The 24,702-nt window shown below is 39.9% G+C and overlaps 5 protein-coding genes across 6 annotated transcripts in view; all 5 read left to right on the top strand.

Moving 5' to 3' along the window:
- The window catches only part of LOC129412077 (LIM/homeobox protein Lhx8-like), a 121,888-nt gene that overhangs the window by 27,875 nt on the left and 69,311 nt on the right, over positions 1–24,702 (top strand).
- Positions 2,725–12,744, top strand: LOC110167762 (alpha-N-acetylgalactosaminide alpha-2,6-sialyltransferase 5-like). Of its 2 annotated transcripts, XM_055165043.1 has the most exons (6): positions 2,725–2,934; positions 3,309–3,533; positions 8,759–9,168; positions 9,707–9,814; positions 10,631–10,886; positions 12,278–12,744. In XM_055165043.1, exons 1-5 carry the CDS (start codon positions 2,920–2,922, stop codon positions 10,872–10,874), a joined length of 1,002 nt encoding a protein of 333 aa, XP_055021018.1. In that variant the 5' UTR covers positions 2,725–2,919; the 3' UTR covers positions 10,875–10,886; positions 12,278–12,744. The 2 variants fall into 2 exon arrangements, with proteins under 2 accessions (XP_055021018.1, XP_020788799.1); XM_020933140.2 differs by having other exon boundaries at positions 10,631–12,744.
- On the top strand, positions 12,391–17,948 carry ptgfr (prostaglandin F receptor (FP)). The gene is given in 6 exon segments (XM_020933243.2): positions 12,391–12,409; positions 12,774–12,872; positions 15,925–16,095; positions 16,243–16,420; positions 16,423–17,036; positions 17,640–17,948. Coding segments are annotated over 4 exon segments (1,149 nt in total). The 5' UTR covers positions 12,391–12,409; positions 12,774–12,872; positions 15,925–16,047.
- btf3l4 (basic transcription factor 3-like 4) lies at positions 18,473–21,172 on the top strand. Its single transcript, XM_020933179.2, has 6 exons — positions 18,473–18,589; positions 18,940–19,001; positions 19,289–19,402; positions 19,696–19,897; positions 20,735–20,794; positions 20,881–21,172. Exons 2-6 carry the CDS (start codon positions 18,948–18,950, stop codon positions 20,925–20,927), a joined length of 477 nt encoding a protein of 158 aa, XP_020788838.1. The 5' UTR covers positions 18,473–18,589; positions 18,940–18,947; the 3' UTR covers positions 20,928–21,172.
- The window catches only part of LOC129412043 (microtubule-associated serine/threonine-protein kinase 3-like), a 6,024-nt gene continuing 2,838 nt past the window's right edge, over positions 21,517–24,702 (top strand). Inside the window, exons 1-4 of the mRNA XM_055164790.1 lie at positions 21,517–21,612; positions 23,294–24,018; positions 24,123–24,222; positions 24,566–24,651. Coding sequence (XP_055020765.1) covers positions 21,549–21,612; positions 23,294–24,018; positions 24,123–24,222; positions 24,566–24,651 — 975 coding nt within the window. The 5' untranslated portion in view covers positions 21,517–21,548. The remainder of the gene's footprint in view (positions 21,613–23,293; positions 24,019–24,122; positions 24,223–24,565; positions 24,652–24,702) is intronic.

The following is a 24,702-nucleotide window of genomic DNA, read 5'->3' as shown; positions in this document are numbered from 1 at the left end:
GAACTGGCGTCTCCGCTGTGACCCTGACCAGCCCGTGCGCCTGGAGCGCAGACAACGTGAGCTAAGTTAGTGTAGCAACAACTTTTTTTAAAGTAATCATCAGGGAAATAAGTTGCAAAACAACACTTTTGGTCATTACTGGCTATTCTTTTCAGTGTAAGCTGGTGTTTACAGTCAGTTCAGAGAAGCCTCTTTTGTCGTGTGTACTATATGTAATGTAAATGTACTACTAAGCTAAGTTGCATTTTCAGATTGGTTGGTTTTAACACCATTAGCTTCTTCTGTTGATGACTCCTGTAAAGGCCTTCAAGCGATTCTGTTATTTATAAATGTGTAATTACAGTGTACATTACATATGTAATTTCAAGTACTGGTAGTACAGATTCTTCTGAAAAGCAGAAGTACAGTTTGGGAGCAGAAATGGAAGCACGTTTGCTGATGCTGCTGGAGACGCCCTTGTAGCAGCTTATGTCTTCTGAATCACAATAGGTCAGAAGTGTGTGATAATGTTTATAAAGACCAATCACTTGAATTCATGTCGCCCCCACCCTGTGCCCCCAAGACAAAATTCAGGGCTGTAATGTAAAGTAAAGTAATGGGCAGAAGCAACATACTGTCAAATTTTCTTAAAACTTCATAATCTCAAAATAACAACTTTATTATATATATATATATATATATATATATATATATATATATATATATATATATATATATATATATATATATATATATATATATATATATATATATATATCTGGATCAAGTTAGCAAGTGCACTTGCACCCTCTATTGATCAGCTGCCACTGCCCACCACCAACAACCCCAACCATCCAGACTACCCCAAAGTGGACGCACTGTGCCCAGCCCCCCTCCTCACATACTAGATCTGCAGCTCTTTCATGAGGAGCTGTGAGGAGATCTCCTGTATGTCCATGCGTCTCAGCAAAATAGTCACAGCTCCTCTCAGGAACCCACTTTATCAGATAACAAGACCCCAGTTTGACACTTGCAGAAGAAGCACACCTTACATTGTGACATGTGAAAGGCTGAGCCCTATCCTCAAATGGGCAGACATATGCATGAGCACTAGGCCCTAGGACAGCAGTTGTTTGAGTTGATATAAAATGGGTGAAGCTTGATTTTTGTCATCTCCAAACATTGCTTTACTTAAAGCAATGAAGACTATAGAAAAATGCTGCTCTCCATCATGGACAGTCCTGTTCACTCACTACATCAGACTATAAGAGGGACAGAGGAGCTCATTCTCCAACAGGCTCCTACAGCTCCGTTCAAACAGTAAGAGACACTGGACTTCATTCATACCATACTCCATACAACTGTACAACTCACCCTTATGTAACAGATAACTCTATGTCCTGTTAATCATCATTGCACTGTTTCTCTATGACCTCTTGTATATGACATTTTTGATTTTTTATTACTTATTTTTCAATTTTATTTTGACTTGTACATATACATTTATATAATTATACCTTATTTGACACATGTCTCTTGCTATAATTTTTGCTACTTATTTAGAATTTATTATTACCATTTATATTTTTTACTCTTTGTTATTATATATTGTGATGTTTTAGCTACTGTGTCTAAAATAATTTCCATTGTGGATCAATAAAGTTTGTGAAAGTCTAAGACAAATCATTGGTTTTGTATAAATCTGCTGGGATAGGGGACACAGGGCTCAAAACCCGGGACTGTCCCGGGTAAATAGGGACTGGTCTGGTCACCCTATAGGCCTACATAATTTAGGTAACTTTGCACCATAGACTGTGCCTGTCTAGCACCCAGTTGACCATGCTAGCTAAAATCCAATGCATAGTGAATATATTGAATATCTCTAGCCTGATGATTGCCTATGTGCAGTGTTGGGGAGTAACAGATTATATATACTGGCGTTACATAATTAGTATAACTGTATTCACTTACAGTTACTGTTTCAATGAGTGGTAATTGGATTACATTTACTTTGCTGAAATAAATGGATTACATGGCGGTATTCCTGTTTTCACATTTTGGGCTAAACCAGGACTAAACCAGGACTAAACCCAGGACTAAACTAGCACTAAATCCAGGACTAAAACCAGGACTAAACTAGAACTAAAACCAAGTCTAAACCAGCACTAAACTAGGTCTAAACATTATGACACCTAACAGTAGGATGGACATAATTTGACAGCAGTGATCTCATACAGAAATAATTTCTCTATCAATAATATTTTTAAGATGGTTAAGGAAAGACTGGTCTTTTAATTGTCTTTAAGCACGCAAAACATCTTATGTTAAGATATCCTAGTCTTTGTGCCTCTACAGAAAACAATTACCTGTTCATGGAGACTTGGGCTCAACAGCCAATTTGAAGACAACAAACAGAGTGTGCACTGTGCAGGATGTGGTTGCTGCATTCATGTCGTTTTAAAAAGAATGGCAATATCAAGTAATCCAAACTATTCAGATTACGTTACTCACTTTAAGTACCTTAATGGATTACGTTACAAACTACATTTTGGGGTATGTAAACTGTAGTCTGTAGGGGAATACGTTTTAAAAGTAACCTTCCCGCTTATGTGTCTAAATTCACAGCGTTTTGAACCCTTGGTGAACCTTGGCTTTGTGTTGTTGAACCTTGGCTTTGTGGGTGGGGTTGTTTAGGACCATGAGGAGCGTGCAGCGGCGTGAGGCGGACGTCCCTGTAGGAGCGGAGCATGTGTGAGAGCGGCGATAGTAGCGATAGTAGAGCAGCGATCGGTCTGTGGAAAAAGATGCTCAACGCGCTCTTCGTCTCATCTCGTGTCACTGATCCTGCTGCTCCACGGATCAAGTCCAAGCCCACTCATTCTGCGAAGGCCCCTGTGCCATGAGTCCTCCAGCCGTGTATGAAAACCAGAAGGATCCAAGATGCGGATAAAAGTGGTAATGTAGCCCAATTCTGTCGATAGCCTATTAATCATTCGTGGAGCGCTTTGGGAATGCGTCTTGTTTTCTGACCCCATTGTTAAATTCGTGATGTTTTATCGTTCGCTAATCCGAGAGGTGCTCCTTTGAATGAACTAGCGTTGACCAAATGCTATTTTTGTTACGGTTAGTGTTGTTTTTATGTGAGTGGTAGCTACATCTGACATTTCATGTGCAGTCTGGCATGAGGAAGCGCAGCTGTGATTATTCTTCTTTAAAACTATAATTACAGCAACCCCTTTTCGACCTCCCAACCCATATGATCTAAATGCGCATTGGCTTTATTATTGTACACACATTTTGATCAAATATTCTGTCTCATTACTCCGCAGTGCCGGGGAGTGAGTGGCATCCTCGCCGTTACCATGGTGACCAGCTTGATGTTGGTCTACAAAGTTATTCACAGTGACAGACCACCCATATCACCTTCATCAGTGGCCACATCTACCCACAGTTCAGCCCGGATGCCTGGTACTGCTGTGAAAATGCTCAACGAACTACCAGAAAAGCCCCCAGTGACAGTGCTTCAGGGATACACAGCTATCTTGGACAGAAAGGTAAGTTTTAAGACCCCTAACAAATCTGCTTGTAAGAATCATGAGGAAAATCCAAGCTACTCTGCTGATTTATTTTGTAAATATCAAATTATACCAAACAACATCACAGGATTTCCCTCTATGGTCTAATTATCTCTTATCTTGGGTGGGTTCCAGGGCTGGGCCGTATTCATGCATGATAAACCGTGAACAGTTTCCACAAGAGCACATGCAAACTGTACACACTTACTGGCTACTTTACATCTCCAGCCAAATAGGTTCAGCTGTAGCCCTCATAGCAAATGAGTGGTTGATATGGAAGTATATATCAGACAAATAATTAATAAAAAAAAATTAAAATAATATGAATAATATGAAGCTATCAGGAAACATATAAGTAACTAAGTAAGTCTTTATTTATATAGCGCTTTTCACAGACATATGTCACAAAGACGCTTTACAGAGCATTTTTTAGCATTATTCATTCACTCCATATCTTGTGATGGTAAGCTACTATTGTAGCCACAGCTGTCCTGGGGCAGACTGACAGAAGAGCGGTTTCCATGCGAATCGGCGCCATTGGTCCCCCAACCACCATCATCACACTCCACTTTCATACTTTCATACTAGGCAATGTGGGTGAAGTGTCTTGCCTAAGGACACAACGGCAATTACCGTGACTGGAGCCCTACTGTGGCACCTTATTTTCCCAGTGGTATCCCATCCAAGTACTAACCAGGCTGGTATGTAAGACTATAACAAGCACATGAACTGCCATTACAAGCCTGTAACACTGTATATCTAGTAATGCCCACGCTTCTTGAGAAGATCATGTCTAAAACATGAATATGTAAAACTAACTGTGCCTGTTTAATATTCTCCCTCCATAAATGTAAAGCAGAGAGGCGTGTACATTATCAGACATGCTGGAAATGGGGGTTTAGAGCTTCAGGCATTGCCACAGTATATTAAAAACTAGAATTCTGAAAACTGATTTGTATACTAAATGTTGTCCTTGGCTGCTTCTACGAGCAAGTCCAAGCTTCGGGAAGTGTTAATATTATACAATGGAAATGTCTTTTTTCCATTTGCTTATTTGGCTCTACAAGATGCAAATTTGTAAATGCAGAGTGTAAATGAAGTGTCCTCTCTGGCTTCTCACTACACTTTACTCCATTTCCCAATTTATATTTAATGCTGCTGCTATGAAATATTTAGACATGAAGTACTTCAAATGAGATAAGTTTCTGCCATTGCCAAGGTTTGTACTGCTCTGGAAAGATTTGAGTTAACTAAGTGCAAAAGATAATTATTTCTCTTTCTTTATTGTACATTTTCGTTATGATTCAGTGCCTCAATAAAAGAGATCAAAAATATTTACCCTCTAAATAACTCAACCAGTCAGGACCATTATATGCCACCAGCTGTCAGCTTCACTCCTTTTTATGTGTTGGCCTTGACAATTATGTTCCTTCCTGCAACAATTAGTTCGTGAAAGTCACATTTCCTTTCTTAAGCTTGAAATAAAACAATCATTCTGACAAAAAAGTATATTTTTGTTTCCATATTGATAAATCACAATTTTTAAAAAACTTTTAGTCTTATTGAAAACTGAAAAAATAGCTTTCAGTATTAATTTCCTTTGCTATTTAACACACACACACACAAAAAATCTTCCTTCAAACGCTTTTACACATGGAGGATGGGCTTTAGACGTCTTGATTAAAAAGTTGATAATTTACAATTAGAAATGACTGAATTGTGCACTATGCACTATGGTAGCGCTGCCTCTGATATTAAAGCTGTGCAGCATAACCATAGGCCGAATAAAGAAGATAGAAGATATTTACGATCTATGAGCATAACTGACCCTCATTTGGTTTTGATAGATTGTCTGGACAACACAGTGTAAACACAGCAGAGTGGAGAGGGCGATAGTTGATGGACTGCTATGATGCTATTATAAAACCTTTTATAGCGTTCTCAAAATATTCTTCATTTTGCTTGATTAAATTTAGACCAATTCAAAAATTATATGGTAATTTATAGCCAGTATTGTCTTTGAGCCAGTCCCAAAACTGGATGAATAAAATTGGAATCTAGTGTAAGCTTTCTGTCACATCAACATTCAAACCTCAGCAGACAGACTATATGCTGGAAAGGGAAAAACTGAAAGTAAAGAGCAGATGGTAGCTGTTATATCTGAGAGCTGCATTTGAGATTTGAGTGTTTTATTATTCAGAGTTTCACTTGGATGTCCACCAAGTATCTTGCACTGCTTGATGAATTCAGTGTGCAACAATTTCATGCCGTTTTGTGTCAATCTATCCCTCTGAGCTGCCTCTGTTGCTACAATATGGTGTGAATGGAGGAACCTTAAATTGACTCTGAGCTTCTGGGAAAAGCACAATACTATTATTATTATTATTATTATTATTATTATTATTATTATTATTATTATTATTGAAATGTGAATCCTGGAGTATTGTCTTCTTTGAGGTCATATTAGAAGAAAATATGTCCTCTTTAACAGAATCAGAGCTGCTAGGAAATGTTTTTGCCTCTCTCTCTTTTGACATTGACTTTGGCTACAAGTTTTTTTTTTCTTTCTCTGGGATAGATTGAGAAGTGGAGTTTCTAACGGCATCATTTTTTCCTAGCCAGGTTATCTTATTACGTAGTCCCAGACATAAACCACTGCAGTCTCATTGTTTGAAGTACAGATTCAAATGCTATATTTTACTAGCCTTGTTTCCTTCATCCCCTTCCTGTCTTGAGTTCAATTTAACAATAAAAGCTTGTCATTGTGATGTGCAACATCAAAAAAAGCTACATTCAGTCCTCTGTAAAGCATGTAGATCTGATATCAAACACCAGCTAAAGTGTCACCCAACCTTCTTCTTCTCTTACCGGATCTGTTAACCTAATTCAGGGGAGTGTCAAAAGTATACAATTACCAATGCAGTTATTACTGCTACTAATTGTTACATTACACTGCTTGTTTTTTATAGCCTTTGTCAAAAATTTCTGGAACTCGATCCGTATTGAAAATTTTACATTAAAAGTACACTGTGTAACTTTTAGGCAGAAGCTCAGCCATCTTCATGTCTCTATGGAGATGTTGTATTTCCTGGATTGTTTCACAGCAATGCATTAAAACTCTTCAGGGAGACAAACAGGCAACACCATCAGGCCAAGTTACAGGTCAAATCTGGGGACACCTGGGACATTTTATTAATAAAACACCTATACTAGAATAAACTAGAAAAGCACTCAGAGAGCGCAGACCTCCGCCAAGGACTACCCCCATTTTTTATATAAATTGTGATAAAGCAGTCTCCTGGATCAGCCTTTGGAATATGAAAGAGGATCCCATTGTCCATCCCTGAGTCAAATTTCATGGGGTTTGGTCAATAATTAACCGAGATATTGAGAAACAAAATTTTTGGCCCCATTACCACAATGTTAATAAAATTTCAAAGTGATCCAGAATCCAGGATTTCTTCCGGATCACCCCAAAATGAAATCAGTTCTTCCTTTTCACATTTCCAACAAATCCTGAAAATTTCATCAAAATCGGTCCATAACTTTTTGAGTTATGTTGCTAACAGACAAACAAACAAACAAACAAACAAACAGACAAACGCCAGCAAAAACATAACCTCCTTGGCGGAGGTAATTAAATTTATATACATTTCATTACAGGCAAAGGAATAACATTGCCACATCACTAAGTGCTGGAAATTAGCACTTGTGCTTAAAACACTTAAAACAATATTCATGGCCGAATCCAATGTAACTGTGATGTCCATATTAAATAAATAAATAAAATAAAGGCAGACAGGTGGCGAATTCTGTAAAAAAAAGTTACATAGTTCACCTTTAATTCTTAAGAGGCCAATCTGTAATAATAGTTAATAAAAGATACAAAATAGTTCCTCTCTACTCCCCTACGAACTCAAAAAACCCTCATTCCAAGTTGTTCACAGTGTATCAATCTCAGTGACAGAATGTATTGCAGGCTGGAGGATGTCTGGTGCAATATGGTCCTGAATGATGGGTTTGACTCTCAAAGCAATTATGATGCGTCCTTTCTTTCGGGAGGTGTACAAACAGGATTGAGATGACGAGTATCGGTCTGTGGGTGGTAATCGACTGGGAGTGTTGCTAAAGCCGCTAACTGTTTCATCTGCTCATTTTAATGCACTTTGAAATCTAATGGACATAAACATCTAAGTGCCCTGACCAGATTTAGCAAATGCTCTTTCTGATATAATAGTCTGAGAAAATGTGTTGATTTAAAGGTCATGCATTATTGATCAAGGTTGAAACTGTACAAGAGATACAGTGGGAGCAGAACTGCTGGACCTGTTAACTCTTCGATTATTTCATTTCATGTATTCAAAATAAAACTTACCCTCTATCTGAGTTCTAAGTGATTGCACTTAGCGAAGACCACATAATATGATACAAAACTAGGACTTGAACTGAAGTCTAGATTTTGTCATTACTATCATATGCTTGGGTCTTGAGAGGTCCACAGCCAATTCTGTGGCAGTAAAAATATACAAATCTGGGCAGGTGCAGCCTTTTGTTGGAGAAAATGTTATTGTGTTGCATATCGATGATTGAACTGGTTGAGAAACAATCAGTTCTTTTCTTGCACTGTACAATCACATCCACACACCTCAAATGATGAGTGTGAAGTTTTGATCTCCAATACTGAACTCTATTAAAGCTGGAGTACCTGATTTTCAAACCTTGAAAGATTAAGACTGTATTTAAATCTAACTAACTCTAACTTGGCACATCACTGATATTCATATGCAAGAAATATATGGCCAGTACCACAGCTTTAAAACAGCTTTTTCAGGATGAAAAGTGAAGTTAAGTAATCATCTGTCCATCTCATTTTTGTCATTATCTGGTGGGAAAAACTGAATTTACTCATTTATGAGAAAAATTGTGGATACTGGTAATGTAATTAGATGTATAAATATGAAAAGACTCCAATAGAGATTCCAACAGTATAGGTGCAAAACTGCAATGCATGCTACAATCAGTATTTTTTAGAGAGGTCAAATATTTGCATTCTCTGATTCAATAAATATGTCTTGTTGAATATTTGTGTGTTTGGATGTAGATGGAGTGAAACTGGTTAAAATTAAAAGGCAAAACATCCCTCACTATCCTTGAATGTGAGAAATTGCTTTTGTTATTTATTGTGGCTTCTTTTACTTCCTCAGCCCTTGAAGATGCATTGCAAAACATGTGCCCTTGTAACCAGCTCCGGACAACTAGTCAGCCGAAATATGGGTGAAGAAATAGACCAATCAGAATGTGTGATTCGTATGAATGATGCTCCCAGTCTTGGCTACCAAAGGGACGTTGGCCGGCGCACCAGTCTACGTGTAATAGCTCACTCCAGCCTCCAGAGGGTACTAAGGAATAGGCAGCAGCTGTTCAACTCCAGTCTGGAGACAGTCTTTATTTTCTGGGGTCCAAGTCACCTCATGAGAAGAGACGGCAAGGGTCATGTTTACAATCACCTGCGCCTGTTGAAGCAAGTGATGCCGACACTCAAAATCTACGTGATCTCTCGGATTCAGATGCTGAAATTTGATGAGCTATTCAAGAAAGAAACTGGCATAGACAGGTAACTGAATTAGAGCTGAACATGATTAATAAGCCTATGAAACACCCCATACAAAATGAATAGGCTTAAAATGATTGTTGACAAATGTCTTCCTTATAAAGGGAGGCGGATTTGCACATACCAAGCCCACACTGTAATAAGACTCCAGATACTTGTCCTTATGTACAGATTGTCAGTCTATGAATGTCTTAACTTTTATCTCATCAATAAAGACAACTTGACATTTGAACACAACCATTAGATTAAGTAGGTGAAATGCGTTGGTGTGACTATTAATAAAGACACCACAAATCAGAGTGCCTCTGCCATCCTTTTTTCCACTCCACAAGAATCTAAGCCCTTCCGGTTTGATGAGCACCTGTATGTGTAAGTTTTTGATCCACTGCAGCACTCTAATATTGTTATCTTTACAACCATTAGATTAGTTGGATTAAGCCCTAATGCTTTAGGCTTTCGTTTTGTCACTGTCCCTCATATTTACCCTGCTGTACAAACGTGATTCTTTAAAAAGGTATTAAATTTGTATAATGTATTTCAGGAAAAAATCCAACTTATGGCTGAGCACTGGCTGGTTCACCATGGTCACAGCCCTGGAGTTGTGTGACAGAATCAGTGTGTTCGGCATGGTGCCACCCGACTACTGCAAGTAAGTGATGCAATAACTGCACCATATCATGGGACTAAATTAATTAATTTGATTTTAAGAAAATAAAAACTTTAAAGACTTTAAAGACTTTGAAGCTCTATGAAATGTCACAACTTTTATATATCTTTAGCTAATTAAAACTTTTTTAAAAGCCTCCTATAGACATGCAAAATTTAAACATTTGTCCAATGCATTTACTATGTTCTTATCAAGTTAAACAATAAATTAAATAGCATGTTATAAGTGCATGAATATTATTTGATTAATCCTTATTTCTTTTCGTAGAATCTCAGATTTGCTTTTTGTCACCGTTGTATTTAGTGCAGAGGGCAAACAGTTGCTATTGTTGCTCCGGTCTGAGATATAGAGAGAGCCGACAGCACATTTGTGTTGCCACATAAAAGTCTTGTGCATATTTAATGATGCCTTCCATGTGAGAGACAGTGTAGTGGTTTCATGCACAGTTACTTCAGCACAGTTGCTGTAGGGAAGTGAAATAGTAATAACAGTACATAGTGACTTTACAAAAAAAATAGAAAGAAATACTGTTCAGTAATTTAATTGGTGATGTCCTAAATGTAAATTGTCTTATTGTTCTGCTAGATGAACTAAAGGGCTTTGTGTGCAGGCAATGGGTTTAATGCTGTGGTTGTGAATAATAATACACACAGAGCATTGAGTTCTTCTGATCTTTCTGTCTGTCTTCGTTCAGTCTCTGAGTGGTTCCTTCTGAGCCTGTTGTTTTCTCAGCCTCTACACCTCCTCTCCATGGCACTCAGCACAGTTTGTTTTATTCTCTCTCTTTATCCTCTGCAGATCGTCCACGCGTCGCTCCGTGCCATATCATTACTATGAGCCCTCAGGGCCAGAGGAGTGCTCCATGTATCTGTCTCATGAGAGGAGCAGGAGATGGAGCCATCACTTCATCACTGAGAAGAGGGTCTTTTCGAACTGGGCCCAAAATCAGAGCATAGACTTCCACCAGCCACAGTGGGCACCCTCTGCTGTCAGGAACAGTTCATTCAGTGTTGCATCAACTGCTGTTGTTGCTGGATCCTGAGGTTTCTTTAGTGTGAGTACGGTGTGAAATATGAGTGTGGACACTTTTGGCCATACACAGCCACAACTGAGTTGTTACAGTGGTTGTTACAGCTGTTCACCCTGTTCTCAGTCAGCCTAGAAGATATGCACAGAGCAATAACAGTGTTGTGGAAATTTAATGGGATGAAGTCAAGTCATAGAAGAGTTAAGAAAGTTTAAATGGCAAAGGAGACAGAGTTTTATTTTCTGTGGGGTTCCTTCTTTTTATATAGATATTTCTGTTTCACATATGCTATAAAAATGCATCTGCTCCTGAAAAACAAACTAATCCAGATGGGAGTTGATTTTTCTCTGGTTAGTTGGATTACAGATTACCTCACTGGGAGACCTCAGTATGCCCAACTGGCGGACAGCACCTCTGACACTGTTGTCTGCAGCAGCGAATCTCCACAGGGGACTGTACTACCACCAGTTCTGTTTACCGTGTATACGTCAAACTTTAGATACAACTCAGAGCAGTGCCACATGCAGAAGTACTCTGACACAGGCACTGTGGGCTGTATCAGGAACAGTGACGAAGGGGAATGCAGGCAGCTGATTGAGGACTTTGTGTTTTGGTGCACGGCTAACCACCTTCAATTGAACACTCCAAAGACAAAGGAGATGGTGGTGAACTTAAGGAGGGCTAGGCCACAGCTGCTGCCTGCGACCATTGAGGGGGACACTTTGGAGGTTGTAAAGAATTATAAGTATTTAGGCTTACATCTCCACCACAGACTGGACTGGTCTGAGAATACAGACTTGGTCTACAGAATGGGACAGAGCAGGCTGTACTTTCTCAGAAGGCTGAAGTCCTTAAACATCTACCAGAAGCTCCTGCTGATGTTCTACCAGACAGTTATTTCCAGTGTCTTCTTCAATGCTGAGCTGAGGAAGCCTCAAGAAAAAGGATGCCGTGCGCTTGGATAAGATGTTGAGGAAGGCAGGATCTGTAATGGGTGCAAATCTCGACTCACTCACATCTGTGGCTGAGAAGAGGGGCCTAAATAAGCTCCTGTCTATCCTCGATAACCCCCAGCACACCCTGCACAGCACCAGAATTTGCTGCTACCCTCTACCTATAGGGATGACTGTTAAAAAAACACCTACACCATTATTATCATAGCTGTCAACAGTAACCCTCAAAAAACATGTGTGGTTCATACTTAAAACTAATCTGGTTATTATCACATAATTATTGCATTTAGAGACACTAAATTCATGTTGGTAAGGTTTGCCCCTATAAAAGATTCACTACAATGCAGGATAGATACTGTAATGGACTAGACCACCATTAACAGGTAGAACATGCGTGTCCCCTCCACTGTAACCAGAAAGAACTAATTGTTTGCTGTCCTTTTGTGTGTTCTTTTGTGATTTTAGCAGAAGCGCCTGTACTCAGGTGGAATGTTAATGTGGTAACGCTCTCACGCAGAGCGGGGTGTCATGCTAAGTGCACTGGCTGCTCCTGTGATCCACGGACTGCACTCTGCAAACCAATTACCTCCTCTTCAGGTAGAAAGGTTGCGATGTAAAGGCTTCAAAGGACAGACGGGGTAAAAAGAGCCCCACAGCTGTTATCTGTAACGCATTATTATTACCGACGACCTTGGAATACAAAGGCAGGGACAATCAGACATTTTATGAACTAATTTGGGATTAATGTATTAGCTGTATCAAGCCGTATTAAATTTCTTATGGTGAAACACAAATGCTAAATGGTGTTGTTCTTGCTATATAACATGCTGGTATGCTTTAATTTAATTTCTTAATTTGAATTCTTATTAATAAAAATATATTTGCCAAAGAAATTGAAACTAACATCTTTTAAATAAAGGCTTTCCCATTAATTCTCTCATTTGTTCATTTTCATCTGCAGATGCTTCTTGTCAAGCTGAATTTCCCTGTGTGCTTTGCAGTGGCATTTGGGATAAGAGTCTCACCTCCACAAACCTTTTGACACAGTACATCCTGAACTGTAATTATAACACTCAAGACGTGTTGAGGCCATGGGGGAGCGTGCAGGTGTAGTGGTAGTGGAAGCAATAATGAACAGGCCCACAATTTTATCAAATATAATCAGGTTGGTTAATGATGTTTGTCATGAATGTTATTCTGTAAGAAGGAAAACATACAAGTCAGTAATGAGTCTTTGCTACCACCTACTGGACACGTGTATCATCTGGATTCTGCATCAGATTTTTGTCATGTAGTGCAGTGTTTCCACCCAGGGTACGAGCACCCATGAATGTGCATGAGTACTACCATAGAAGTAAATTTGTTTCAGATTTTGGTGAAATGTAATTTTAAAAAATGTTTGTAGTAAACTTTACACTTTGGATGCTTTGGATGATTGTAAGCACAAATACAATTCAAGTAAGAAAATATACTAGTAAAATACTATAAAATAAACAGATAAAGTACCCAAGTTAGGGGGTAATTTGAATGTAAGAAAAAGATAGTAGCAGTAGTAGTGTATTTGCCCTAAATCAGGCTATGAAACCACCATGAACAAAAGCAAAATGCTCACAGATTTTAAGCATATTCAGAGTATTACATTGGATGTAGTCATTCATTTTCTGTGGTAAGTTGCCATGTTTAACACAACCGGGGCTCAGGTGCAGGTTTGTTACAGCCATTCACACACATTCCCCATCAGACATGCTAACTCATGCACAGTTTTAACTGTAACTTTTCTGGTGAACTGTCCATCAAATGCTTTTCTCCATGGAGATGTTATTGCTTTATCTGGAATGTTTCACAGTATGGTATTAAACATTTCTATCTTAATGGAGACCAACCGGACCAAGTTACAGGTCAGATCTGTGGACAGGCAACCCTGCTCACAGCCTGAATGCCTGTTTTTTTGGATATGCCTGTTTTTCTGGATATTTACCACCTGTATTTTAATAAATGTAAGGCAGAATTGTTTAATGTCATGCTGTAGAACATTCCACGCGGAGCAGTGACATATGTCATATGACGTATCCATAGGAACAAGCTGGTGATGGATCCTCCACCAGAAAAGTTACACAAAGCACCTGTAAAATTCTAAGTTTGACAAGTGAATTTGGAAAAGCTAACCTTATATTGGCCTGTATATACTACTCATGTTTTATTTTAATTTTTATTTACACATTTTGAGGTGATTGCTTCAGACATTACTTGCCTTTAAAGGTTATCTATAATTTATTGCTTAGAATAATCTTGGCACAAAGGTTAAAGAGGAGAAAGCCCAAATAAACTCTTTAATTTCATTGCAAACTTTGGTCCACCACCATTTGTGAAACCACACTTTAAAATCAGTTTCAGGGAAGTCATTCTAAATACAATCTATGTAAGATGATACATGGTTCCATGTAACTTTAAGGCATAAGAAACCATGCTTGGTTGGACTTCCAGTAATTCATTTTATGACTTTCCACTGTAATGTAAAAGTTCAGCTTCAGTGAAAATGTCCTAAAAGCACTTTGGTCAGAGAGCCTTTGAGAAAACAGGAGTGGCAGAAGCTTACATGTGCAGCCCTGAGTCTTGGCCTGATAGTGATTATAGATGGAGGAAGTCTCAGCAAAAGAGCCTGCATTATAGGTGATTTTCCCATCTTACTCAATCTACTGTTGGCTTCAGGCTAGCCCATTTTGCGGTGGCTAACAAAACGTGATTGTGCTCCATGTCTGAACTCTGAGTCATTGTCTCTGTCATTACTTGGGGCAGCTCTGACACCACACGTCCAGCTGTAATGTCACCTGCTTTTAGATTTCCAAGTATAGATAGAAATAAGTCACCATTAACCAACATGTGGAGGTGTTAAGAAAGAATTACAGAGGAAAGTGAGAAATATGTGTGGCTAGTTTCTGTGCTGTCTAAGCTTTGACATTTATACTACTGCATTTTTGTGCTATATGGTATAATGTTGGCGTAATGGATTAAAAACACTGGCCACACAGCAGTTACCCCTTTGACCCATGCGGTGCTAGATACAAAGAGTAATGTTTCTGTATGTATCTTTCTCTTTGACACTGAGAGAAGCACACCGCTGAGATACCCTTTTTGCTGTTAGGGCATTTATCGTATTCCTATACTTGACAGCTCCTACTGGAAGCTTTACTGAACACTGAACACTGAACAATGAACTTGCATCAGTAATAGTTAGTTAGTAATAGTTATCGAGACTCTAATGCAGTTTTTAATGGTGAAATTATTGTGTTAATAATGGACAGGGCGTATTTGGTAAGTGTTCATAAGATTATTATTATTTGTTTTTTCCTTCTGTGTTCTTTGATTCGTGGCACAAATAAAATGTAGATGTACTAATCTAGTGTGGGGTGTCACTGGTTTAATGAGTGCCTCTGAGCTCCAGCTTGTTCTTGATGAAGTGGAACGAACATGCTGTTTTAAGGGAAGAGACATTCTACTGCATGAACAGCAACAATTGTGAAGCTACAAAACATGTTTGGAAATAATCAAATACATTTTACTATTTGCTGTAAATTATATGAACAAACAGTAAATCCAACATTGGTAAAACTTTGATAACAGTTTTACTGTTAACTTTATTAACCTCATTCAGACCAAACAAAGACAAGTGCTTTTTCGCAATTTAGTCTTTATATTTGTAAGCATTCACACAAGGGCATCTGTGAACAATTTTGTCATACCTTATATTTAGACTGTTCAGTGTTGCCAAACAATCTTTGAAAACAACCACTGTCAAAGCACTGGAATTTCTTATTCATTAAAGTTCACCACATGAGTGGAACACAAACGACATCACCATCAAGTATTTAATTAAAACGATGTAACATAAAGTATGATAAACATAAAGAATTAAGTTATTTGCAAGTGACTGACAGCATAAAAGATAGTAAATTGCAATGGCAAAAATAAAAATGTGTTATAAAGTTTTGTTAAATTTTTTTGTTAAGTGTCAAATATCTGAATAAGTCTTTGTCTGATTTGATATAAGTGGACAGCCACTGAGGTGGGCTGTGTTATATTGATGCTGCAGCTCGTCCTTCTCTCACTTACAGTTGGCTCCAGCACAGGAGAGGTGCCACATCGGGGCTTTCAAAGGAATATTATAGTGTTATGATATTGATCCACCACCAGACCAACAACATCATTATTTGTGGATACTTGACAACTAAGAGGAAATGGATTTGGGCATGTGGTACAAGAAGGATTTAAGAACTCACAAAGAGGTAAGGAAATCCATTGGAACTTTCTTTACAGTCAATTTTACCGATGTATGGAGCCAATGTTGTTCTGAGGGGTGTAAAATTGGGACCTTTTGGCATTTTGTGCAGTTTTAATGAGCCCCTGTGTGTACTGCTTGTTTATGTGACTAGAGTATGCTGGTCAATGGGAGCACAGGGTCAAGCTGCAGAGCAGAGATGAAAGCTAACAGCACCTGCGCCTCCCCTGAGCTGTCCGTCACCACCTCAGTCATCTCTATGAGTGTGGGGATCCTGTCCAACAGCCTGGCCCTCTTCATTCTGTTCAGGTCTTACAAACGAGTGCACACTAGACCAGGGCTTCCTTCCTCCTGTTTGCCAGCAGTTTGGTCATCACTGATTTGCTTGGGCATGTCATCATTGGGGGCTTGGTGCTCTTTGTCTACAGCTCTCAGAAGATGTGGGACGTGTTTGATCCCCACCGTGTCCTGTGCAGTGTGTTTGGAGCCTGTATGGTGTTCTTTGGCCTGAGCCCTCTGTTCCTGGGGAGCCTTATGGCTGTGGAGCGCTGCATTGGGGTGACCCGGCCACTGTTCCACTCCACAGCAGTGGCAGCCCACCACATGAAGAGGCTGCTGGGGCTGAGCTGGCTGCTACCCGCTCTAGTGGCAGTGCTGCCAGTGCTGCTGAGGAGACCGTACAGTGTGCAGAGCTCCAGGAGCTGGTGCTTCTTCCACATGGAGCAGCCCCAGGACTGGCTAGACGTGCTGCTGCCTCTGCTCTTCTCTGGTCTGGGCTTGTTGGCTCTGCTTCTCTCCATAGTGTGTAACACTTTCACCAGCGGCACCCTGCTGCAGTCCCGCTTGAGGCGCAGACACCTCTCCAGGAGCACGTCCTACCACCTGGAGATGATCTGCCAATTGCTCGCTATCATGCTGGTGTCCTGTGTGTGCTGGGGCCCACTGCTGGTGAGCATTATATCATTGTACACTCTGTAATTAAACAATGAAGACAGTCACAGAGGAAAGACTTTGTTCAGTTATAAGCTCCTGTCCCAGTTGATTGCAAACTTAAGTATTACCATAAATACAGTTTATTATCACAGTTGTAGAGCCTTCACTGGACGACATGACTTTGTCAGAACACATCAGATAATAATATTATCTTTACTTATCTGTCTGGTTTAATGGTGTATGTGTCAGCAGGTGTAAAATGGCTGGAATGTATGTATGTATTATTATTTGGAAATGCAGAGCTTGCAGAGGTTTCCTGTTGCACTAGTTACTGTGATGTGAAGATGATTTATCTATTGTGAATTTTATCCATGATTAGTCTTACATTTATGTGGTATAGTGGATTACAAGATACACAAGGCAAACATTAGATAAAAACAACAAGAAATACTCACAAACAATTAATAAAAGAAAGTATTACAGCATACTGATCAGTGTGTGGAGCAGTAAATACTGCAGTGACTATAGACATGCACATGAAAACAAATACACAATAATAAGCCGCTTCATTAAGAAAATGTAGCTTGTCTGATTGTTCCACTGCTCTGTGATGTCCAGGTCTGTATCGTTGTGCTGAGTATTACAAGCAGGCAGGAGCCAGAGACTCACAATCTGCTGATGGCCGTGCGGATGGCCACGTGGAACCAGATCCTGGACCCTTGGGTGTACATCCTGCTGCGGAAGTCTGTCCTGAGGAAACTTTTCATGTTGGTGCACAGTATGTGGACTGTGAGGTCTTCAGAACTACAGTTGTGGCAGAGCAGTGTGCAGCGCAGTTCAGTGAAAACCAGTCATTCAGGGCTCAGCCCCATCCAGGGTCTGAGAAAGGCACCTTTGAATGACACTATGATTAAATCCATCTCCTAAAACACTCTTGACTGTCCATGTGAATGCACTGTTTATTTGGTTATGTTTGTGTAGAAACATAAACTATGCTGTTTTTTAGTTCAATGTGAAATGACAAGTTGCACTGCATAATGTGGGACCTCTACATCTGTATTTTTGAACAAATTGTTTTGTGTGACAATACTGTAGTTGTTTAAGCTGTTTGTGTATTATGACTTGTAAAAGAAAAATAACAGCATAGCCTATAGCCTAGTATAATGCAGTTTTGTGAAATTATCTTTTGTGTTTCTTTCTCCAATGGGAAATAAGTAAGGTTGTATACCCTACATTAAAACTTTCCTGTCAAATGAAACAATACTCCAGGTTATCAAGAAATAGACCACAGATTATTTTAAAGTAGGGCATTAGACTAGAATATTATATAATTACATTAAACAGAATGTAACTGGATAAAATAACCCAAGATAGTAAATAAGAAATTGAGAACATCTCTTTACAATAGAAAGTCTCTGGTGTTTTTGTTGAACCCTTCGTGTCCAGTGGGTGGCAGCAGTGAGCCGCAGTGATGTCAATGCGGAAGAGAAGCTCCGTACGTGAGTGACGTAATCGGCTCTCAGACCTCCATCTTTCAGTGCCGCATGTCTCTGTGGACATTTGAGCAGGTTTGGCAGCAAAGACATTCATTTGTGGGGCGTGTGAAGTGGCTGGAGGCTTTAGGGTGGTCGGTGCGCGGAGGTGGTGAAGCTGTGTGACGCTTTGCGGCTGGGACAGGCCGTGAGAGTTTTCTGAGCGGCCTCAGTGTTTTCATCTGGACAGCTGCTAACCAAAAACACAGCCTCCGTCCAACTACACACTGCATTAGATTAGCGCGATCTACCTTTATATTTAGAAGCAGTCAGTGTGTTTGCCACTGTATTGATGAAACACGTTCCTCATGTAGGAAGTAGTGTGCTGTTTTTCACAGTTCCTGATATATTTCACTTCAAGTATGTTCTACAATTCTTATTTGCAGGTTACAACATGAATCAGGAGAAATTGGCTAAGCTTCAAGCCCAGGTTCGGATAGGTGGGAAGGTAAGGGATCGAATTGTCATGTGCCAAACTTAGGACTGATTGATTATTTAAAAATGTAATTTACCTTTAACATGTTTTGACTTAAGAGGTAATGATATTATAACTAATAACAATTTATCAGATTTTAATAGCAGTATAGAAACAGGCTGTAGGCCTGATGTATTTCATGAAAATATATCAAGGTGAACTTTAAATAATGCACAATTTGGCATGAGCCTTTATAAACAGTTTACATTTAGAGTAATATCCAGCTTAAAGCTTTAACTAGTTTATTGTCTTTTTCACAGGGGTCAGCGCGCAGAAAGAAGAAGGTGGTGCACAGAACAGCAACAGCTGATGACAAAAAACTTCAAAGTTCACTGAAGAAGCTGGCTGTCAATAATATAGCGGGGATTGAGGAGGTAAATGGTATGGAAGGATTGAGTAAACTCAAGATATTTTATTTTTTTATCATTCTACTAGTAATTACATCTTTATATGCAAACCATTAAAAGGTGTCATGTTTAGAGATTTTTTTAAGTGGTCAGTTATGTAGTACTTATATTTCTGTAGTACTTATGTTTCTATAGAAAATACAAACACACAAGTTGAACACAATTCACAGAAAACAAGATCATGGTTTTAATGAAAAAAAAAAAAAAAAAAAACTTTGGCAATTTTCTCTGAACATTTATATTTTTAATACATCTTTCAGGTGAACATGATAAAGGATGATGGGACTGTTATTCACTTTAACAACCCCAAAGTGCAGGCGTCTTTGTCTGCAAACACGTTTGCCATCACAGGCCATGCTGAGACCAAGCAGCTGACGGAGATGCTGCCTGGGATCCTCAGTCAGCTCGGAGCAGACAGTCTCAGCAGCTTACGCAAGCTCGCTGAACAGTTCCCCCGCCAAGGTGCGTGAAACCATGATTTATACAGTGTGTGGACTGACATTTGACTGAGGACTCAAAAAAATTATCATAGAAACAACCCTACATGTGTGAACTGAAGTCTGAATTATTTTTGAATAGAGGCAAGTAAATGAGGATTGAGATAAGGAGTAGGTCAAAACAGCAATTTTCTGAGCACTCAAGCCTTGAATGCAGGACAATACAGGATTACTCAAACAGGCATTAATTTATCCAAACACAAATGTACTTTGAGTAAACTAATAATGAAGAAACCCAATTATAACATGACTAAAAGCTGATAAAAGTAAAGTAGTAGCAGTATAATGTCTCCTTGAAGGAAGCGAAGGGACAGGATTTTAAACATTTGAAGAGCCCAAGAACTCTGTCCGGTGTCCATCATGTCTGTCTAGTACCTCACTATTATATAGAGTGAGTGTTGGGATGAGATACTAATCCCACGAAATGAGACAAAACAAGATTGATATAATTTATAATATATGAATTATTTTGTTAAATAGTGAGTGCTGTTAAATCTGTTTGTCTTTTAGATAGGTGACGGTTTAGTCAACTGTCCCATAATCATTATGATCAACCAGAGGTGACCCCTGTCAACACAAGATTAAGATAAGATAAATGTTAAGAGAAATGCAATGCCACTAGAACAATTTGTTTTTTTAAAAATGTTTATCAATAAACTGTCACCTCACTGTAAATATATAAATCAGCAGTAATAATGCATATCACAAGCCTTCATAGTTGCCAGGAGGAAAGATAGAAAGATGGTCAGTAGTTATTTTTCTATATTCTATAAGCTTTGTTTTCTTTTTCTTGATGTCATAGCTCTCGACAGTAAGGCCCCCAAACCAGAAGACATAGAGGAAGAGGATGATGACGTTCCAGGTAAGGTGTCTAGCAGTGCAATTTGAAATTGATTCACACTAAAACTAAAGAAATTATTTGAAAGAACCTTTGCTTTTTATTTACAGACCTGGTGGAGAACTTTGACGAGGCATCCAAGAACGAAGCCAACTGACACAAGTGGGTTTGATTTGCTTTAACAGACTGCAATGAAACAAGACTCATTCTCCTCTGAAACTGGAGACATTAACAATTCCCTCTGGATTCTGGGCTGACAGTGTAAAACAGATTACTCTTCAAATATGTGGTCAACTCCCTACAACATATACATCGTCAGCTATGTCCAGGATTCCTGTGATTATCATCGCTAGTCTTAATACGTTTTTGTTTTTTAAACCAATAAAGGTGATTAACATTTTAGATGGTGATGATGTGGTTCTTTGGTGTGGAAATTGTGTTAATCCTTTTTGTTTATAATATGTTGCACTAAAATAGGCTACACCACCTATTAAATATGTCTATGCATATCTGAAGTTGAAGTCCTGCGGTGAATTGGGGGCGTTTTTTTTTTTTTTCTGGCACCGCTGCTCTGTGGTCTTGGCTCACGCGGGGTCCTGCGGGCTGTAGAAAGCAAACTGGGGAGGGACATTAGTGCACACCTCTTGAGTTTCTTCAAAGAGCCGCAGAGAGAGGAGGAGATCAGAGAGGGGGGCAGAAAGGGGGGCAGAGAGGCAAATCATCCCGCGTTTCGATCGTGAGCAAAGCCCAGCGCTCTGACTCACGGAGCGAAGGGAAAATGCTGAAGTTTTTCAGTCCGCGGGATGATGAGAACGAAAGTCTGCTGGGAGCCATAACAGAAGGTAAGACACGAGTAACGTTATCAGGGCGGAGATGCTTTACCACTCGCTCATTCACTGCCTGCGTGACGGGATGTTGTCACTGAAAATGCTGAAGCAGCAGTTGCGCCGCGTATACACCGCATCCTATGTCAAGCCCGTGTGCGCGCGTGTCGATGTGCACAAGGCTGTACACGGTGTCCATTGGTCCGGTCACATATGAAGCTGTGGTTTGGGTGATGTAAGGGTCCGACTGAGTGTCGCATTGCCACCGGCCGAGCTGGCCGTTAAACAAGTGCACGTGTGTTGACGACTGCGTCACTGTCCCGTGAAGCGAGCTTCAACTCGTGCAGAAATAATTATTTTATTCATTCCAGTGTTATATGACCGCAGCAAAAATGCACCACAGAGATACCTGAGAAAATGTGTTTGAATTTGTAATGCGGCTAGTAGAATGGACAGAAGCTGAAGCATTCGTCCGGAGATGGCGTGCACTCCTGAGTCATGGGTATTCATGAATCACTTGGATGTGCCGCTCAATGAAATGCCATGGGAAGGCTATTAGCTCCCTTTGCGTGGCGTCCCGCTAATTTACAGTAATGGTTATGTTACGTGACAACCATTCGTAGGCAAAACCCCATGAAGGGTGTTGAAACAACAGTAATTGGATTTTAATTCAGAAGATTAATTTCATACAGCACTGTTTACAATGACATGCTGTCCCAGTCAACAGAAAAGGCATAGTACATATAGGTAATTTATCATAATGAAAATAGACCGTAGCTATATGTTATATATATATATATATATATATATATATATATATATATATATATATATATATATATATATATATATATATATATATATATATATATATAGAGAGAAAGTATAGACTACAATATGTAGCACAGTGAACACATAAATCACATTTTGCTACAACAGTTTTGGTTATCCAGAGACCTTGTGTAATATATTTCTATTTTGACTATACAAGTGCACATTGAAATAGCTTAGACTACAGAATTGGTTTCCACCTCTCAAGGACAGTATAAAAACTGTCTGTGGTCATGCAAAGTGTGAGGTGAAGTCAGTCATGTTCAATTAGTGTGTGTGAAGCTATCCCCTAATACACTATTAAATGTATGGCATGTGTGACTGTGCGTGTATTTTTGAAACAGATGAAGGAGACATCCATCTCTCACAGACACAGCACTTCATAGGCTTTGCTTGTGCTCAAAGATCACAGACACTATTCCAAGAGAGGGACCAGGATCGAAAACATTGACTGTTCACATGCAGATTGTTTCAGCTGGACTGCACATCACAGTTTGCTGCCATTGATTGACCTTGACATTGAATAATTTACTGTATACCATTGATATAAAGCACATTGACCTGAGTTAACTGTGAGCTGTGGTGCATGGTTGAAGAGACCTTGTGCAATGTTTCTAGACTGTGCACATTGATAATAGCTTAGACCTTAATGTATATGAGATCAATTGGTTTCCACCTCTCAAGGACAGTTGTGCACTAATGAAAAACTGTCTGTGGTCATGATTGAAAGCTGTGAGGTGAAGTCATGGATCAGCATGTTCTTTTAAATGGCCACTTAGTGTGTGTGAATACAGCTATCCCCCTAATACACTATTATTAATGTATGGCATGTGTGACTGTGCGTGTAATTATGATTTTTATGAAACAGATGAAGGAGACCATCCATCTCTCCAAGACACAAAGCAGCACTGGCTCAATAGGCCTTGCCTGCTTGTGCTCAAAGATGAAGATGCACTCAAATCAGGAACGCCAGAGTCTCCTTCTAAAACTGCTACAGACGTTCCAAGAGAGGGAACCCAGGATCCGAAAACATGTGACCCTCCGGCCAAGACGCCTTCACCCTCTCCACTGCAGACCAAACCCCAGAAGGTGCTCAAACAGCTGGAGGAGGGGAGCTGCACCATCACATCTATTTCCACTTGGTCTGAGGAGGGATTTGGAGAGGCTGCCAGCCCCCTGGTGCTGAGTCCTGCTGAAGCTGCTTGGCCAGAGGAGGAGGATGGGGAGAAGGAGCCCCAGAAGGTGATTTCTAAAGAGGACTCTGTGGTTGAGGAGAAAGAGCTGGAGGAGACCAGACTGGAGCAGTGTGATCCAAATGCTGAAGATACCAGAGGAAGCCAAGGGACATCATGTAGTGATCCAGAAGAGTGTGGGGATGGGTCCGCCGAGGGGCACACAGCAGCCTCTCTGCAGGACCCTGATAATGATTCTCGGCAGCCTAGTCCTGTTGGCATTCTGTCCAGGGACCGCAGCTCGGTTCTGGGAGAGGTGGCCCCTGTGTGGATCCCAGATGCCCAGGCTCAGGTGTGCATGAGGTGTGGGGTCCGCTTCACCTTCACCAAGAGGAGGCATCACTGCCGCGCCTGTGGGAAGGTGAGGAAACATGGTTCCTGACGTTTAATTGCACATAAACAGCATGCAGTTTCTGCTGGCCTTTATAAATTTGTGTTTTTATAAATAATGATGTTTGTGTTCAGGTTTTCTGTGCATTGTGCTCCAATCTCAAGTTCAAGCTCACACACCTCGATGGAAAGGAGGGTCGTGTTTGTGTGGCATGCCACTCTACTTTGGTTAACAGTAAGAAAAGTCACTTTTCTTTGGTGTTGTGTTATGGCCATAAATTGTCCACAATCTGCATTATATAAATTGTAGCAGACCAGGCAGTAGGGCCATCTGCAGTTCAAACTTAGATTTTTTGATAAATTCTAAGTTAGGGGGTGGAACAGTCTTCAGACTGTTTAAATCCCACCCTAGCTCCAGTCCATACTGTTGTCAGGCTTAAGTATTTCTTGTGACAGCAGACACGTTGGGATAACTTTCCCCAATAATGTTTCCTCTTCATAGCAAATTTCTGCCCTATACAGTGTATAGCCGAAATTGCTTTTATAGCTGTTTAACATCCCTACTGTATTTTTATTAGGGACACCTCCAAAGGGAAAGCGGAGGGTGTGGTTTGCAGATGAAATCCTGAGTAGTCAACAGTCTGAGTCTGCTCCCACCACACCAGTGCGAGGGCCCATGTTCTCCCCCCTCACGAGGCGCACACTTGCTCCTTTA

Source organism: Boleophthalmus pectinirostris, unplaced genomic scaffold, assembly GCF_026225935.1.
Source record: "Boleophthalmus pectinirostris isolate CB_2022bp ecotype Guang Dong unplaced genomic scaffold, ASM2622593v1 HiC_scaffold_7, whole genome shotgun sequence".
Taxonomy (NCBI): domain Eukaryota; kingdom Metazoa; phylum Chordata; class Actinopteri; order Gobiiformes; family Gobiidae; genus Boleophthalmus; species Boleophthalmus pectinirostris.
This window is presented reverse-complemented; position numbering and strand designations above follow the sequence as displayed.